Source organism: Cuculus canorus, chromosome 6 (assembly GCF_017976375.1).
Source record: "Cuculus canorus isolate bCucCan1 chromosome 6, bCucCan1.pri, whole genome shotgun sequence".
Lineage (NCBI taxonomy): Eukaryota > Metazoa > Chordata > Aves > Cuculiformes > Cuculidae > Cuculus > Cuculus canorus.
The window spans coordinates 19,557,475-19,572,993 of record NC_071406.1 but is presented as its reverse complement, the minus strand read 5'-3'; the positions used below and the strand labels follow the sequence as shown (position 1 = coordinate 19,572,993).

General features: G+C 39.8%; 1 protein-coding gene across 5 annotated transcripts in view; it reads left to right on the top strand.

Moving 5' to 3' along the window:
* FIGN (fidgetin, microtubule severing factor) overlaps window positions 1-15,519 on the top strand; it is a 107,454-nt gene that overhangs the window by 88,466 nt on the left and 3,469 nt on the right. For all 5 annotated transcript variants that reach the window (XM_054070249.1, XM_054070251.1, XM_054070250.1 and 2 more), the window contains one exon: window positions 8,843-15,519. This exon is cut by the window's right edge and continues 3,469 nt beyond it. In XM_054070249.1, coding sequence (XP_053926224.1) covers window positions 8,843-11,091 — 2,249 coding nt within the window. In that variant the 3' untranslated portion in view covers window positions 11,092-15,519. The remainder of the gene's footprint in view (window positions 1-8,842) is intronic.

Genomic DNA, 15,519 nt, shown 5'->3' with positions numbered 1-15,519 from the left:
GCAGAGGTACTCTAATCTCCGTAAAGCAACTGTTCATACCTTTCCTATGTTGGTAGGTTTTGGAATAAGCGCTTTAAAAGCTTGGTTACAGGCTGGGGCATTGTGTTATTGGCCCATATCAATTTACTTTTTTGCACTTGTTAGTTGAGTGTAATGGGTCAAACCTGACTACAGTTATTTGAAACTTACTGAAATTGATCTTTGCCTTCATATTTGTAAGGCGAATAGGGCTGGTTAGATAAATCTCTGGAATTAACCTTCTCTTGCTATGCATAGAGCTATGAAATACACGCATATAGATATATCTATCTATCTTAAGTATGATGACTGAAAAACATATAAAAAAATAATATAACAGAATTTGTACAGAGTGCTGCTGTGGTTAATTGGAGGGAAATATATTTTAAATAACTAGCTGTGTAGCTTGTTCTTGTGTTTTAGAGTAAGATTATTTTCTAACAGTTTAGAACAGCATGATCTAAAAAATAATTCAGCATCACTTAAATCTCTATTTATTGTGCACCCACTTTGTTCAAATAAAGTATGTTCCTTTATGGCAGTTTTAACCCCATTTATCCTCATGCACAATTGCTCACCTGTTATTTACTCACATAAGGGAAGGTCGATACTGCAGAACAAGGGGAGTGCTCTGTTGTGACATAAAACATACATATTCATTAGCTCTGCCGTCCCTATGGACACGTGTGGTATGTCCTGATGATCTTCATTTGGCAAAAGGAAGTGAGCTTAAGAAGGAAATTGTCTTGATGGATTTAGGATAGGTGAAGAAAAAGTTTTTAAAATGCTTTATTTATGTTAAGGAACCAAGCAATAATTCTAAATGTGAATGAAAAAAATCCCGTAAAAGGAAACAATTTACTGGATCGTGATTGGCAACAGAAATGGAGAAAAAAAAAATAGAATCCAATATTTGAAAATTGTAATTTTCAGATTTTTTTTTTTTCCTGAAAGAGTTTAGGTCAAGCTCTGAATGTTCCATATGAGGCTTCCTAGTGCTGAAAATTAATTCCTTTTGCCTCTCAATTGCTTTCTAAAAAACAAGTTCACGGTTCTGTGTTTCACCTGTTGCTGTTGATTATATGAGAAATACGATAAAGCAGCAACTGTATTTTATCTGCTCTACTTTTAAGGAGTTGTGTTATACTCTTTCAAGGTAAACACACCTCAAACTCCACTTCTGGAAGAGGAACCAGAGAAAAGGCTACTTGTGCTATTTTGTTGCTTAAAAAGAGTGTATGCATTTTGATGCGCTTCTGAAAGCTTCAGTTGGGTTACTCGAGATTTGAAGTAAGCACTTCAATGGGAGCACAATCGCACTCCAGGTCTAAATTATTTTGCATTTTGCAAATATGAATAAGTACATGTACGAAGTGGCCAAACTCCATATTCATTTATGACTATATTTTATGATGTGAATATTTTAATTCTCAGAATCACTGCAGTTATCCTGCAGTAGTTATGTTGATTCTTCTGTTTATATGGGCTTAAATTGAAGATTAGGTTGTATATTAAGTCTTTTCAAAATACATTATAACTATAAGCCTGTGTTCAGTGGACTATAAAAATGGATTTTTTTTTTATAAGTTATGCTTACTTTTGTTTACTATTACAGTTTTTCTGAGTATTCTCCCAGAAATTATTATGATCTTCTTTGTTTGGCATTGACAAGATATACTAGATCCTTTAAAGACATGGTGCTGTTTGGAGGTACTTGGCAGAAACAGCTTAAAAATGTAATGCCTGGGAATCATAATAGGTTAAAAGAAAACTGTGTTTTCTAGTTGATTTAGAAAAGTATTGTGAGCGAAAGTGTACAGTGAGGGCAGGCTGATATAGTAAAATATTAACTACAATTGATCACAAATATGATCAGTTGTCTATAGAGGAGTGTTGTGACTCAGGCATAAATGGTTTTATTTATGGTGTGTGACGATTACACCGTAAGGGTGGAGTCCTGAACTGAGAATGTTTTTGCACTTAAGGACTGCTGCTGCAGAGAAACTGATACCTCTGAGGCGGGCATCGTCCTGGGAGGTCCTAAATGGAGTGCCGGAGTAATAGCTATGGTCCCTATGATCCACATCTTGTGAGCTACTGCTTTGCTGGTCTATGGATCCAACCTGCTTCTGCTGGCAAAATGTGATAGAGTCATCTCTGGGACTAGTTTCCCTTAGCTTGCTCGACTATTATTTCTCCTTATTTCTGTTTCATAAAGCCTTTGAAGCTGATGGATCTGCTAAAGGCCGTTTAGCCAGAAATGTCTTTGTGACTATCAAAGGCGCTGCTTTATGTAAATGGCAAGGAAGGGGCTCAGAGGGACAGAACTCATTTGCTGTAAACGTATTGCAATTTGCTGTTGTGAGGTGTGAAAGTGTGTTTTAAAAGGAATAATCATTTGATCGTATTTAAATTAGATAATTGGGATGCATTAGTTCAAGATTCCATTTCAGGAATTTCATTTTTAACTAGTCCAGGCTCTTCTAAAATGTTACATTTTTCTTACTGCTTTTGTCTTTAAGTGCTGTTGATATATATGATATTCTCAATATTACTCGGGATTTAAGTGTTTTGTTTTAAAGATTGAAATGTTTTCACTATCCCTGCTAGATGGGAATCATACTGTAAACACCCTGCCAACAGCTTGCTCCCACTGACGCACATGGTATGCATAGGCTATGTATAATGAAAGGAAGAACATACTATTACCAAGAAAATGCTGAGAGCACTTTCCAGGTCTGTGTTCATGCGTGTGTGGCTGCCACTTACTGAAAAAAAGCCTCCAAAGCTGGTCCTGTGTGGCTGGGCAGCTCAGTTGGAGGCTCTTCCTCCCACTGAATCCTTTGACGTCAAAGGAGTCCCTCCGTGGACTGGAGCAGAGGTCTTCACTGAGTAATTAGAAAATAAATGTGGGAATCATTTTCTTTCCTTCTTTTTTTCCCACCCTACAAAACATAATTAGCTCAATCCACTCTTCAAAATCTCTCCTGTTTCCAATTAAGAGAGATCGGTTGCACTATCTTCAAACAGCTGAAATTATGCTTATTAATAAAAAATGGAGTGTAAAAGAAACGTTTTATCTTGGATTAATTGTTATTATTATGGGACATATGACAGTATACAGTCTTACAAAATATTATCAGATTTAGTACAAACTCAGGGAATTGTGTGTCCTACATCTTGAACAGCAGTTACAGCATGACTCATTTATTCAGTTCAGTCCCGTGCTTAAGAAGGATTTTAAAATAAGAATTTAGGGTCTGATCCTCAACGTACTAACATCTTCAGCTCTCACTGAAGTATGAGATTTGAGGGGTCCTGGCACGTTCCTAGTGAAGTGCCCATTTATGTTGATAGCAGTTTTGATTAAGCTGATCTCTGCATGTCCACAGGAAGCAAATCTCTTGGCTAAAATCATTATGGTCATTGTGTAAATACTCAGTGTCTTGGATAATTCAAGACAGGGCTGAGAGTAGAAGTACAGTGGGCAGGGACAGCTTTTGGAGTCTTTAAGTAAATGCATCAGTAATCCAAAGGGATGACATTCACATTCTCTTGCAAGTCTAGAGGGAGGAGGGTTAGTGATACTCAGAGTGTGGTTTTGGAGTTGTTTCCTACCTTCCAACAGTGTGCTCCCATGAGTTTGTTATGAATAATTATCAGAAGCATCTCATTTACTTGTTTGCCTGTGGTACAGTCTACACCTTTTCAACAGCACATTAAGCAGTAACTCAGATCATATTTAGCCACATGCCTAAAGCTGAGAATCTGCTTGAGCTACTGATGTATACAAATGAACCTGCAGACCAGAACTAGATAGGACACTACAGGGATGAACAGGGCAGAAACAGAGAGACCACAACAGGAGAATTATTTTCTTCTGCCTCAGGTATGTTGAAGAAACAGTTGGGGGCCTCTGATCTGAACTGAAACTTTGATAGCTGTTTGGGAAGGTTGGCGTGCTGCCCGTTTCTAGCTCCTCATGCACAGCAGCTCCCTGTCATTTAGGTTTTGTTCTCCAGCGTCTCTGGAAGTGCAGTGCAACCTCTGCCGGTATCTTCAGCAAGCCACAGTTGCACATGATTTAATTTTAGCTTAACTGTTTTATTAGTGATGTGAACATATGACAGATTTACGAAAATCTTCAGTGTCCTTTGTCTAAAGTAGGCCTTTGCTAACCAAGTTAGTTAGTTGAAAGGTGACTGTCATCATTTGGACTTTTCTGTGGGACACCGTAAGTTGTTGTGTTTTCACCCGGTGTGGTCCTAGCTAGTCTTTATGGACTTTTAAATGCCTGTTTTCAACAGAAAACCTTCTATTTAAATTCAAAGGAGAAGGTAGTTATTTTTTTTTTATCTTGTGATAGAATCCTGCAAGCATCTGAACAGTCTGACCTGATATTGAGAGCACCAGCTGATGAGGGTTCTTTGTATGCACAAACACTTGAGCTCCCAGCAGGATTGGGCCCCGCTGGACATCCAGGATGTATAGAATGTTGCTTGTTCATTTTGCCTCAGATTACAATGTTATTTTTTCTTAACTATGACATTCTTTCCTTTTGTTGTTGTTTTGTTTATTTTAATTCATAAACCTGAATATTTAAGTGGATTTCTGCCCTATGGAATTATTGTGTGTGAAATTGATGAAGTATTATGTATTAGATTTTACATTTTCAGTCAAGAGCAAAAAAAATAGAAGGGTAAAAGTGGCCTAACACTTGGTTCAAAGTAATTGAATAATGAAATTGTTGACTGTAATTGCTTCAAATGTAATTCAGATAGGCTTAAATGGAAGAATTACGGAGGAGAGACTTACAGTAGAGTTGTCGGGACAAGGAAAAATAGATACTGCTAAAAGAGGCTGCCTCTCCTATACAATATATTAGATTTATCTTAAAAGCAATTCACTGGTAAGTACATACCTGTACTTAAAGAACAGAATACTTTCCTTTTGCCTTTTATAGCCCATACTGAAACAGTTTACACAGTTCAAAAATGTCAATAGCTCAGAGGATTCTCATGTTAGCAAAGATTTTTTTAAAAAATACATTCAGTCTTGCATTTCTTCTGGATTTACAACAAGTTATTAAGCAAATATGCTATATGCAGGGCCATGGTTTATGTCAGAGTTTAAATTATGTTAAAAAAAGAATGCAAGCTCTAAATACGCCCTTATTTACCTAATTTTACATATTTATATCAGCATTTGGATCCCTAATGAAAGAAATGCATCAGCTTAAGCAAAAAGCAACTAACAAAATATGATTTAGAATATGGAGGGCAAGTGGCTACAAACATTAAGCAGTTGAGGAGGGGAGTGTCTGCATAATTAAAGAAACTTGTTTTTTTTCATCTTCCCAAATCAGACACTTGGTGTGTCTGATTTTTCAAACAATTATTGAACTAGTAATGAATGGAGTCAAATGTAGCAAAAGTTTGCTGCTTTTTCAATTAATGTCAAATTGAGAAAACGACTCTTTGTGCCCTCCAGTCCAGACCATTCCAGTGGACTCCATGTAAATACAGAATTCTTCACTGCATACTAATGAAAAAAAATACGCTTATGGTTAACTATTAACCTATGCTTCCAAATGACACTAATGATTGTAATGTGCTGGAATAAATGCTCATGTTTCATGGGATAAGAACAGTCCTGTTCTCTTAAGCTTATCTAATCAAAGCACAATCCTGCCTTTACAGCCTTTGTTAAATGCATTGGTATTTAATATGCATCAATAAATAAACTTTCAATTATTGTGCAGTGAGCATATCCAAAGATAGCATGACAGTGTGGAAACTGCTGGTCTATCTAGCAATTATTCCAAATAAAGAATGCGGATGATGTGATTTTTCCCCTTCTCTTATAATGGATAATTCAGATTTTCCAACATTCTTTTGCAGCCTTGTAATAAGGAAAATAGATTGATCTAGACAAATAAAATTCAAATAATTGAATATTTGCACCATCTAAATACATCTCTCCACTGTGACTAGAAACGGAGTTATTTTATTTTAAAAGCCTATGATCCATTCTAAATAAAAAAGACCAATTGATGAAGTTTTTTAAGTATTTGTGAAAAGTAGTTTGAAAAGCTTGCTAAGTGGATAGTGTATGGTATATGCTGTTGTGCTCTGACCTAGTGCATTCTATTATCTCTTATTTTGAATAGTCTGCCTTTTACAAGACATTAAAGCCAAAGTGCCAAAAGCATATTCGTTAACTACACTATAAGTACCAGCCCAGCCAGATTGTCTGCTCCATCTATGCCTATTTTACCTTCTTTTTCAAAAGTTTCAGTGCTGCTTTAGTGCATTTTTTGGGAAGAGTCTTTCTAGTGGCATCCAGTCATTAGTGTCTAGTGAAGCATCAACCTACTCAAGTTTTTCTGCATCTCTGTAACAGAAGCTTTCAGTGTTTTGGTAACCTCGTAAGCCAAATATCACGGAACGTGGATCGGTTTTGGTTGGTTGGTTTGGTTGGCTTTTTTTCTTTTTAATAGAGCTAACGAACTTACTATGTTACAGGAACATTAATATTCTTTCCTTTTAAAAAAAGCTTGAGGTAAATCCCATGACAATAGAAGAATTTTAGATACTGATTGCTTGTGATTGGCTGTTGGTGATTTGCTCTTTGGATTTCCAGCTGAATTTAACAAAGTATGATTTCTGAAAAGCTTCTGATAGTTTCTTATTAAAATTGCATTTTTTTCATACAAGCATGATTTCTATAATTTCACCCAATTTCATGATACATTTACCCTCTCTGAAGGGCACCAGTTGAAGCATCAGAAACAATTAGCAAAAAGGATTATAGTAACACTAAATGAAAGAAATAAATTCGCCAAAAACTCTGTCTCAAAGCTGCATTTGTCAAAAGCACTTCTCTGAATCAACTTTTATAGGATAACTGTGTAATTGTTAACAGACATTTTTCTCAAGTTGTCAAAGCGTTTCAAAAATGAGAGAGAAAGAGAATGCTTGGGGAAAAAAAATCCGCAAGTAATCAATGGCAAGCTCACATGGACTGAGATTTGCAGTACTTGTACTAATAAAATAAAAAGGCTCAATTAGAGGTACTTTGCAGTTTTCAGGCTAAATTTAAATGATTTGGTGATTTGCAAATACATGAATCCAAAAATAAAAATGAAGAATCCAAATGCAAATGAGTGCAACTGCAATGAAATATAATTGCAAATGAATCTGTTGCTTTATTCATTTATTGTGTAATTACTGCAATCCTTCCCACCTTGTTTTCAGTATTTCTTAATCATTAAGTCGGAAGCATGACAGCAGTGCCAGCCCTGGCATGATTCTCTTTGACTAAAACCTTGTAAATTAACACAATTAGCACAGCATCATTCTGCTAATTAACTTCCAGTGTCTGGTGCAGTGGTTTTGCAAACAAGGAAGAAGAAGTCAGGAGGGAATAAACATGCCATTCTGTTACCAAACTGTGTGCTGTGTTAGGTTTAGCTCAGCGAGGCTAAGCTGGCCATGTCAGATGCCAGAGTCAGGCAATGAAGAGCTAAAGGGGTTGGGGAGAAAAACAGGAGGGGGTAGAAGCTGTCAAAATAGACTGCAGTAATTCAGAGGGGAGCTAGTGCCACAGATGCTTCATTTCGACTAGGCCTGCTCCTTATCAGGGAATCTGTGCCAGAGGGCACAAGACTGTTTGCAAAAATCACTTTTGGTAATACGAGAGAGATTAAGGAGGTCTATTTGATACAGCTGTACAAAAATAAGCAGTGTGTCTACCGTGCATAGGTACGTGTTGTAGTGGGTTGTCTTAATGCTTGTAAATTACTCTTACTGTGCGTAGTGGATTACAGGGAGGGGGATAATTCACATCACATTATTTGCAAGATTAATTGCTTTAAAATGACATTTGCGGGGTTTTTTTTCTTTTATTGATAGGATTGGGGTTTTCTTGTAGTCAGCTGTGGAAGCCACAGAACTTTCAAGGCCTTGGCTTAATTTCTTTTTCCTTTTCTTCATTTTATTTTATTTTATTTTATTTTATTTTTTAAACCTTCTTCCTTTGTACCCTGGAGGCTGCGAGGTAGGGGGGAGGGTAGAGAAAGCAAGCAGGATACCAACAGACAAGTCATGCTTGTTTTTTTTTCCAGAGCCTCAACAACAGAACTGAGAGGCAAAAAGGAGCCAGTTGTAATTCATACCGAGTTGTAGGCTTTGTGTGATGAAAGCGACGGAGCGCTGCCTGGGAGATTGCTTTGCTGCACTCCACGAAGCAGATTTGAAACTGTCGTGGACCACTTTAGATGAGAGTTGGATTATGGAATGACCTGCTATGTCTGTGTCATATTGTTCTGCGCAGGGTGCATTATACTGTGCTAACTAGGTGTTCAGTACCAAATAAGAGAGGTATCCTAGATGTGATCTGTCAGCTGTGTCTCATATTTTTATATTGGTTAAAATATAAATCTGGAACAATGATGAGAAAAGACAGAGCAGTTGGATGCCTTGTATGTTAACAATAAACCTACACTCAGAGTATTTAAAATGTACTGAGTCTTATTTAATTACTTTGAGAAAACTGTCATTTTCTACATTTTTTTTTAACCAACAAAAAACCCCCTACTGAATCAACAAAAAATGTGGCTCCATGCGTATGTGCCTACGGTAAACCAAGCAGTTTATACTGCTTCATAAGGGTGTTGAATTTTCTTTCCTTAAGGTATTATGCTGTTAAGTGCAGTATTTTAGAAAGCTAAGGAAGTTCACAGGCAGCATGTTTGAGAAGTCGGTTAAAAGCATCTGAAAACAGCCAAACTTGCTGTTAACTTTGTTTTTTCCTGCTGCCCTAGGCTTGAAGATGCAGTGGACGCCGGAGCATGCCCAGTGGCCAGAACAGCACTTTGATATCACTTCGACCACTCGGTCCCCTGCCCACAAGGTGGAAGCCTACCGAGGCCACCTGCAGCGCACCTACCAGTACGCCTGGGCCAACGATGACATCTCAGCTCTGACCGCCTCCAATCTTCTGAAAAAGTATGCAGAAAAATACTCCGGTATTTTGGAAGGCCCATCTGAGCGGCCCATTCTTAGCAATTACTCTGAAGCTCCCTCGGGGCTGGTGAATGGACGGAAGAATGAAAGTGAGCCCTGGCAGCCATCACTGAACTCAGAGAGCGTGTATCCCATGAACTGTGTCCCAGATGTTATCACTGCCAGCAAAGCTGGAGTAAGTGCAGCCCTCCCTCCCACAGATGTGTCAGCCAGCATCGGGAGCTCTCCGGGGGTGGCCAGTAACCTGGCTGAACCTAGTTATTCCAGCAGCACCTGTGGAAGTCACACCGTTCCCAGTCTCCATTCAGGGCTCCCATCTCAGGAATATGCCGCAGGATACAATGGCTCATACTTGCATACCAGTTACAGTGGCCAGCCAGCACCTGCACTTCCATCCCCTCATCCATCCCCCCTGCATAGCTCGGGACTTTTACAGCCACCACCACCACCGCCACCACCAGCCCTCGTCCCTGGCTACAACGGGACCTCTAACCTCTCCAGTTACAGCTACCCTTCTGCCAGTTATCCTCCTCAAACCGCTGTTGGCCCTGGGTACAGCCCTGGGGGTGCCCCACCGCCCTCGGCGTACCTGCCTTCAGGAATCCCTGCTCCAACCCCTCTGCCCCCAACCACTGTCCCCAGCTATTCCTACCAGGGCCATGGTCTGACACCTATTGCGCCGTCTGCTCTGACAAACAGTTCAGCCAGCTCTCTCAAAAGGAAAGCTTTCTACATGGCAGGGCAAGGAGAAATGGACTCCAGTTATGGAAATTACAGCTATGGCCAACAGAGATCTACACAGAGTCCCATGTATCGAATGCCCGACAACAGCATTTCAAATGCAAACAGGGGGAATGGTTTTGACAGAAGTGCTGAAACATCATCCTTAGCATTTAAGCCAACAAAGCAGCTAATGTCCTCTGAACAGCAAAGGAAATTCAGCAGCCAGTCCAGTAGGGCTCTAACACCCCCATCCTATAGTACTGCTAAAAACTCACTGGGTTCGAGATCAAGTGACTCATTTGGGAAGTATACCTCCCCAGTAATGAATGAGCATGGTGACGACCACAGACAGCTCCTCCCTCACCCAATGCAAGGCCCGGGACTTCGTGCAGCTACCTCATCCAACCACTCTGTGGACGAGCAACTGAAGAATACTGACACACACCTCATTGACATTGTTACCAATGAGATTATCAACCAAGGACCTCCTGTGGACTGGAGTGACATCGCTGGCCTAGATCTAGTTAAGGCCGTCATTAAGGAGGAGGTTTTATGGCCAGTATTGAGGTCAGATGCATTCAATGGACTTACTGCTCTACCTCGGAGCATCCTTTTATTTGGACCTCGGGGAACAGGCAAAACGTTAATGGGCAGATGTATAGCTAGTCAGCTGGGGGCCACATTTTTCAAAATCAGTGGCTCTGGCCTTGTCACAAAGTGGTTAGGGGAAGGAGAAAAAGTTGTCCATGCCTCCTTCCTTGTGGCAAGGTGTCGCCAACCCTCAGTGATTTTTGTTAGTGACATTGATATGCTCCTTTCCTCTCAAGTGAGTGAAGAACACAGTCCAGTAAGTCGGATGAGAACCGAGTTCCTTATGCAGCTGGATACTGTACTGACTTCTGCTGAGGACCAAATAGTAGTAATTTGCGCCACGAGTAAACCGGAAGAAATCGATGAATCTCTTCGAAGGTACTTCATGAAACGACTTTTAATTCCACTTCCTGACAGCACAGCGAGGCACCAGATAATAGTACAACTGCTCTCACAGCACAATTACTGTCTCAATGACAAGGAGGTTGCACTGCTTGTCCAGCGCACAGAAGGCTTTTCTGGACTAGATGTGGCTCACTTGTGTCAGGAAGCTGTGGTGGGCCCACTCCACGCCATTCCAGCCACAGACCTTTCATCCATTATGCCCAGTCAGTTGAGGCCAGTTACATATCAAGACTTTGAAAATGCTTTCTGCAAGATACAGCCTAGCATATCTCAAAAAGAGCTTGATACATATGTTGAATGGAACAAAATGTTTGGTTGCAGTCAGTGATACTACTTAAAAAAAAAAGAAATGTAATGAATGTTGGCACACACAGAACCTGCTACATAGGGTAGAGAACCCTTTTCAGTAGTGTTAAAATTGCAAAGGGTACTGGGAAGACTACAATTTACCTTGCCTCTAAAGAGCCAGGGTAGACTTGAAGGAAAAGTGCATCAAACGAGAGCTGCTGATCTGAAAAAGCCACACATGACAGAAAGCGCATGTTGATGCTCAGTTCTGTTCAAGCTAGACAATACTCACCAAGGAGCAAGGTGCAAGTGGGTTGATTTCAGAAGGACATGAACCCTGTGTGTTGATTCCATTCTGCTGTTCTTGAGATTTAGTTGCTGTCAAGTGCCTGAAGTGGTGCTTTATTTTTTGTTTGCCTCACAATTACATTGGTGGCATGTGCTAATATAAAGAGCTTTAACTTCAAACATTATTGGACTAAAGAGATGAACGGTTGTGTTGCGACAGAGAACCAGATTTTTGCTATTCTAAGAGCAACAGTATTCCTCAATCCTGTCTGTTCTGCGGTGTAAACTAAGAACAGGTAAAACAGGGTAATGGTAATCTGGACCTTAATTTCTGCAGTTCATTTCTTTTAATGTTCTGTCTGCAAAAACTCAGGAAAGTGATTGTGATTTGTACAGTACCTCAAAGGAATGTGTTGAAAGCACTATGTACTGCTGAGAGTTATAGGCTAGGCTTCAATGTTACTTTATATTAAATATGTATGTTTACCTCAACAATTGGAAAATAGCAAGGAAAATTATGTTGAATGTATCCAGGAAAAAAACTAAAGTGTGATATGACTGAAGCTTTACAGTTTTTAAAAATAGAAACAGAAGGATTTCCCAGTGTTCAGAAATGGTTCTCTTGCCAATTTGTCAGATCAAACCAGAGCAGAATGATTTTTCTTGTGGGTAAACTGTGCGAGTTTTCAGCATATTGCTCCTTGATAATTACGTGATACAGTCTTTAGAAGGTGCATAGATGAGAAAAGAGCCACTTAATCGGTTTACGTTAGCATCCAAAACAGTCAAGCGTAAGATTTGGTAGGACTCTGAGAAGCAAATTACCTTAAGCTGTGACTGCTGGCCTTTGTTGTGCAGCTCTAGTCATAGTTTTGAGGTTATTTTGGTGAAGCTATAGGGAGTGGGATCAGTGTAGGTCGCTGGCAGAGCTATGGGTTGCAGAGCTCTTTATAGCAACGCAGTGGACTGTGACCAAACAAACAGTACTAATAACAAAGCAAAACTGAACCCTCAAAATACATTAATTTCCCTTCCCAAACTATAAAGTTGAGTTTTTGTTGTGTGTGTACGGCTCCATCGTCCTTCGGTCTTCATTTAGCATCCATTAGAAATCTTCCAGGCTGGAGTGTGCCCACCATTATTTCTACCTCAGTTTTGTTACATTTCTCTTGGAAAGCGAAATAAGAAATAGGGCAAAAAAGAACACCAACCAAGTCAGATTATGTTAGGAATGTGAACCTGCTAAACAAGTTTCAGAGAGCTGGTTTTTTTCCCCCTGCAGTCAAGTTTTTCTCTGTTAGTGCTCTTTACCCTCCTTTTCCTCCCCCAAATACACATACTCTGGTGTCTTCCTTCTGGAAAGACTAACTGGCATGTGTGGCATTTTGCTCAGTTCTCCCCCTGCCCCCTTTCTTTTTATCCTTTAATGCTTTCCGTGCAACTCTTTTGGTGACAGCTGACTGATGTTGGGTAATGTCTCTGAGCAGGAGCAGTGCATGTTGCAGCTGCCCAAAGCCTCTGCCATCACATGAGCAAAACAGCCTTGCTTTTTTGAATGTATTTTTTGTTTGTTTACTTTAAAGAGACAGTAACAAAACTGTTGCAAAGCACTGGCATTTAATGTTTCTGTTAAGTAATGTACATTCAAATCCATTAAATAAATGCACTGAAAAGCCCCAAGAAAAGAGATACCAATCTGTTACTAGATCATGTTTGTCTTCTCAAAAACTGTACAGACCTTGTCCGTTTTGTTAAATCAATGGAGACATTTAGCATTCAGAAAGCTAATGAGGGATTTTGTGATATTGCTGAAAATTTATGACTCTTGATTATTGCTTTTCTTTTATTTTTCTTTTAAGATATATATATATATTTAGATAGAACATGCTAAAAACAGAGCAAATAAACCAAAATCTAATTTAAGATGGATTCCTGGCAAACATTTTGTCTATCTAAAACTTTATGTTTTAAGCATAAAAATACCATTTTAAAAACAGTGCCTTTCATTAAGGATATAGAAAATAAGACTTAAGTACATCACCTGCTTTTATTTTTTTTTTTTTTCATTTTTTTTTCTTTTTCCTTTTAACAGCAATTAGTCTGTGGTCCTTGTTACGACCCAGTCTTTCTGCTTCCCCAAACTTCCACAGGCTGCTTCTTCACCCTGGTCATTCCACCATCCTCATGTCTGGAGACCCTGATGTCCCCATTAGCTGTAGGTTCACGGTGATCACACTGGCAAGTACGCTATTGCAGATCGCTGACCCAATTTCTGGCTTAGACATTGCCTCTCCTATCTGCCATTGAGCTGTGCTCATTTGAACAGTTCAGGCAAGTTTTGATAAACGAACTCTTGTTAACTGTTTCTCTTAACCATACCCTTAGCAGATATTTTTTGCAGCTGGTAAAGTAAAAGGTAGCCACTAGCATGGATTTTTTTCCTCTTTATATCCAGTTGCAAAACCAAAAGCAAACAAAATTGTATATGGTCCTTTTGGCTTCAGCTTTAAATCATTCTCTTTAAAAAGTCACTCTGGGAAATGGATTTTTCAAATGTTAACCAAAGTGAGAAGCAGGCAGAAACTGAGATGGTGTGAAAATGCAGGTTCCACATGTGCGCACACACGCGCTCACACTCACGCTTAATCTCTCCAGGGCTTGATTCATCTTTGGGGCAGCAGAAGTGGAAAACTGCACCTCTATCACAGCAGCTGCAAGGAGACAAAGACAGAGCTAGAATGTTACCCAAGTCTTTCCTTACCAGAAACTGTCCTTGGTGTTGCTCGGACTCGGGGCAGGGGGGTGGAAGGGCGGGGGAGAACACGTTCTTGTTGAATTTGGTGATACCTTGGCCAGGTAGTGTTAACAGGAGATGCCTCAGCTCTTCTCCAAGTGGATTCTGGCCAGTCCTTTGATAGAATTTCCTCCAATTTGGTGGGGCTGAGTTGGCTGAACCCCCTGCCATGTCCTGTCCTTCTCATTGCTTTCCTCCCTCCTCCCAAAGTTAGCCCCCGTTTTCTTCCCAGCGAGCAAGTTTTGGCATGCTGCTGGTCCTTCTTCCCTCTCAGCAGCCTTCTTGTCCAGGAGTGCCCAGGAAGGGCTGAAGCGCAATCCTAAGCTTAAGCAGGTCCCAGAAGTTAGGATTGTTAGAAGAGAGAGAAAATGTGTTCTAATGCTGTCCTCAGGATGAAATATTTGCTAATCTTTGACATTTCCATGGCAGAAAGCTGTTTGCTGTCTTTTATGACTGGGCAAAGCTGGGTACTGCTGCCACAGAAATACCCAAGTGGTTGCCTGAGGCTTCCTGGCTGCTGGCACAGCCCTGGATTTTAACCTGAAATGGTTAAAGAGCATCTGCAGTGCCAGCCTATCATTGCAGATGTTTTACGTCATATTTTCATGTGTGGATCCCATTCTGCATCAGTTCATTTTCTTCCTTGTACCTTCAGTAACAATTCCTACAGCAACAAAAATAAAATAAATCAGAGAAATGTTTCTGCAAGCTGAAGGATCAATATCAATTCAAGGAGGAGTTCGTAATGACCTTATGTGAGGCAGAAATGGAAATTCTTTATACTTCTGACATGTTTCTCTCCAAAATATTTAGAACATTAGTGACAGTATAGAAAAGTTTGCTGGCTGAGCTGATCAATGGAATGTGAAGGCAGTTTACTTTAAGGCTATTTGCTTTCACACGGATTATTTGTCTATTAGTCAGTTTGTATTCTACTCAAATGCAGATAGATGGGCGAAATGTTTTCTTGAGCATTACAAACCTACCAAGGGGAAAATCAACCATCTGACTAAAATACATAGGCCAAACACCATCTGGGTGTCTTTACCAGCTATTTGGAAGCTGTGCTCTGTAAAATGGTACAAGGTCATATTTAGGTGGGTTTTTTTTTTATAGGATGTTTCTTTAGGGGATCATCTAGTCAAAAAGATGCAAATTAATTGCTGCATCAAGCTAGTAATATTTAAAGCTATTTGGGGATCTGGCCAGGGTTTTCACTGTCTGCAAATATGTACGACTTCAGGTAAAGGGCTGTTCTTATAATCCCCCTGCATTTTTCTCTGAAGCACTCCATCAGGAGGGAGAGTTCATTACTGAAATCTGAAGGATACACTTTGTCACAAGACAAGGCTGCCAAAAGTTGTAGGGCCTCCTATCCTTTCGCTT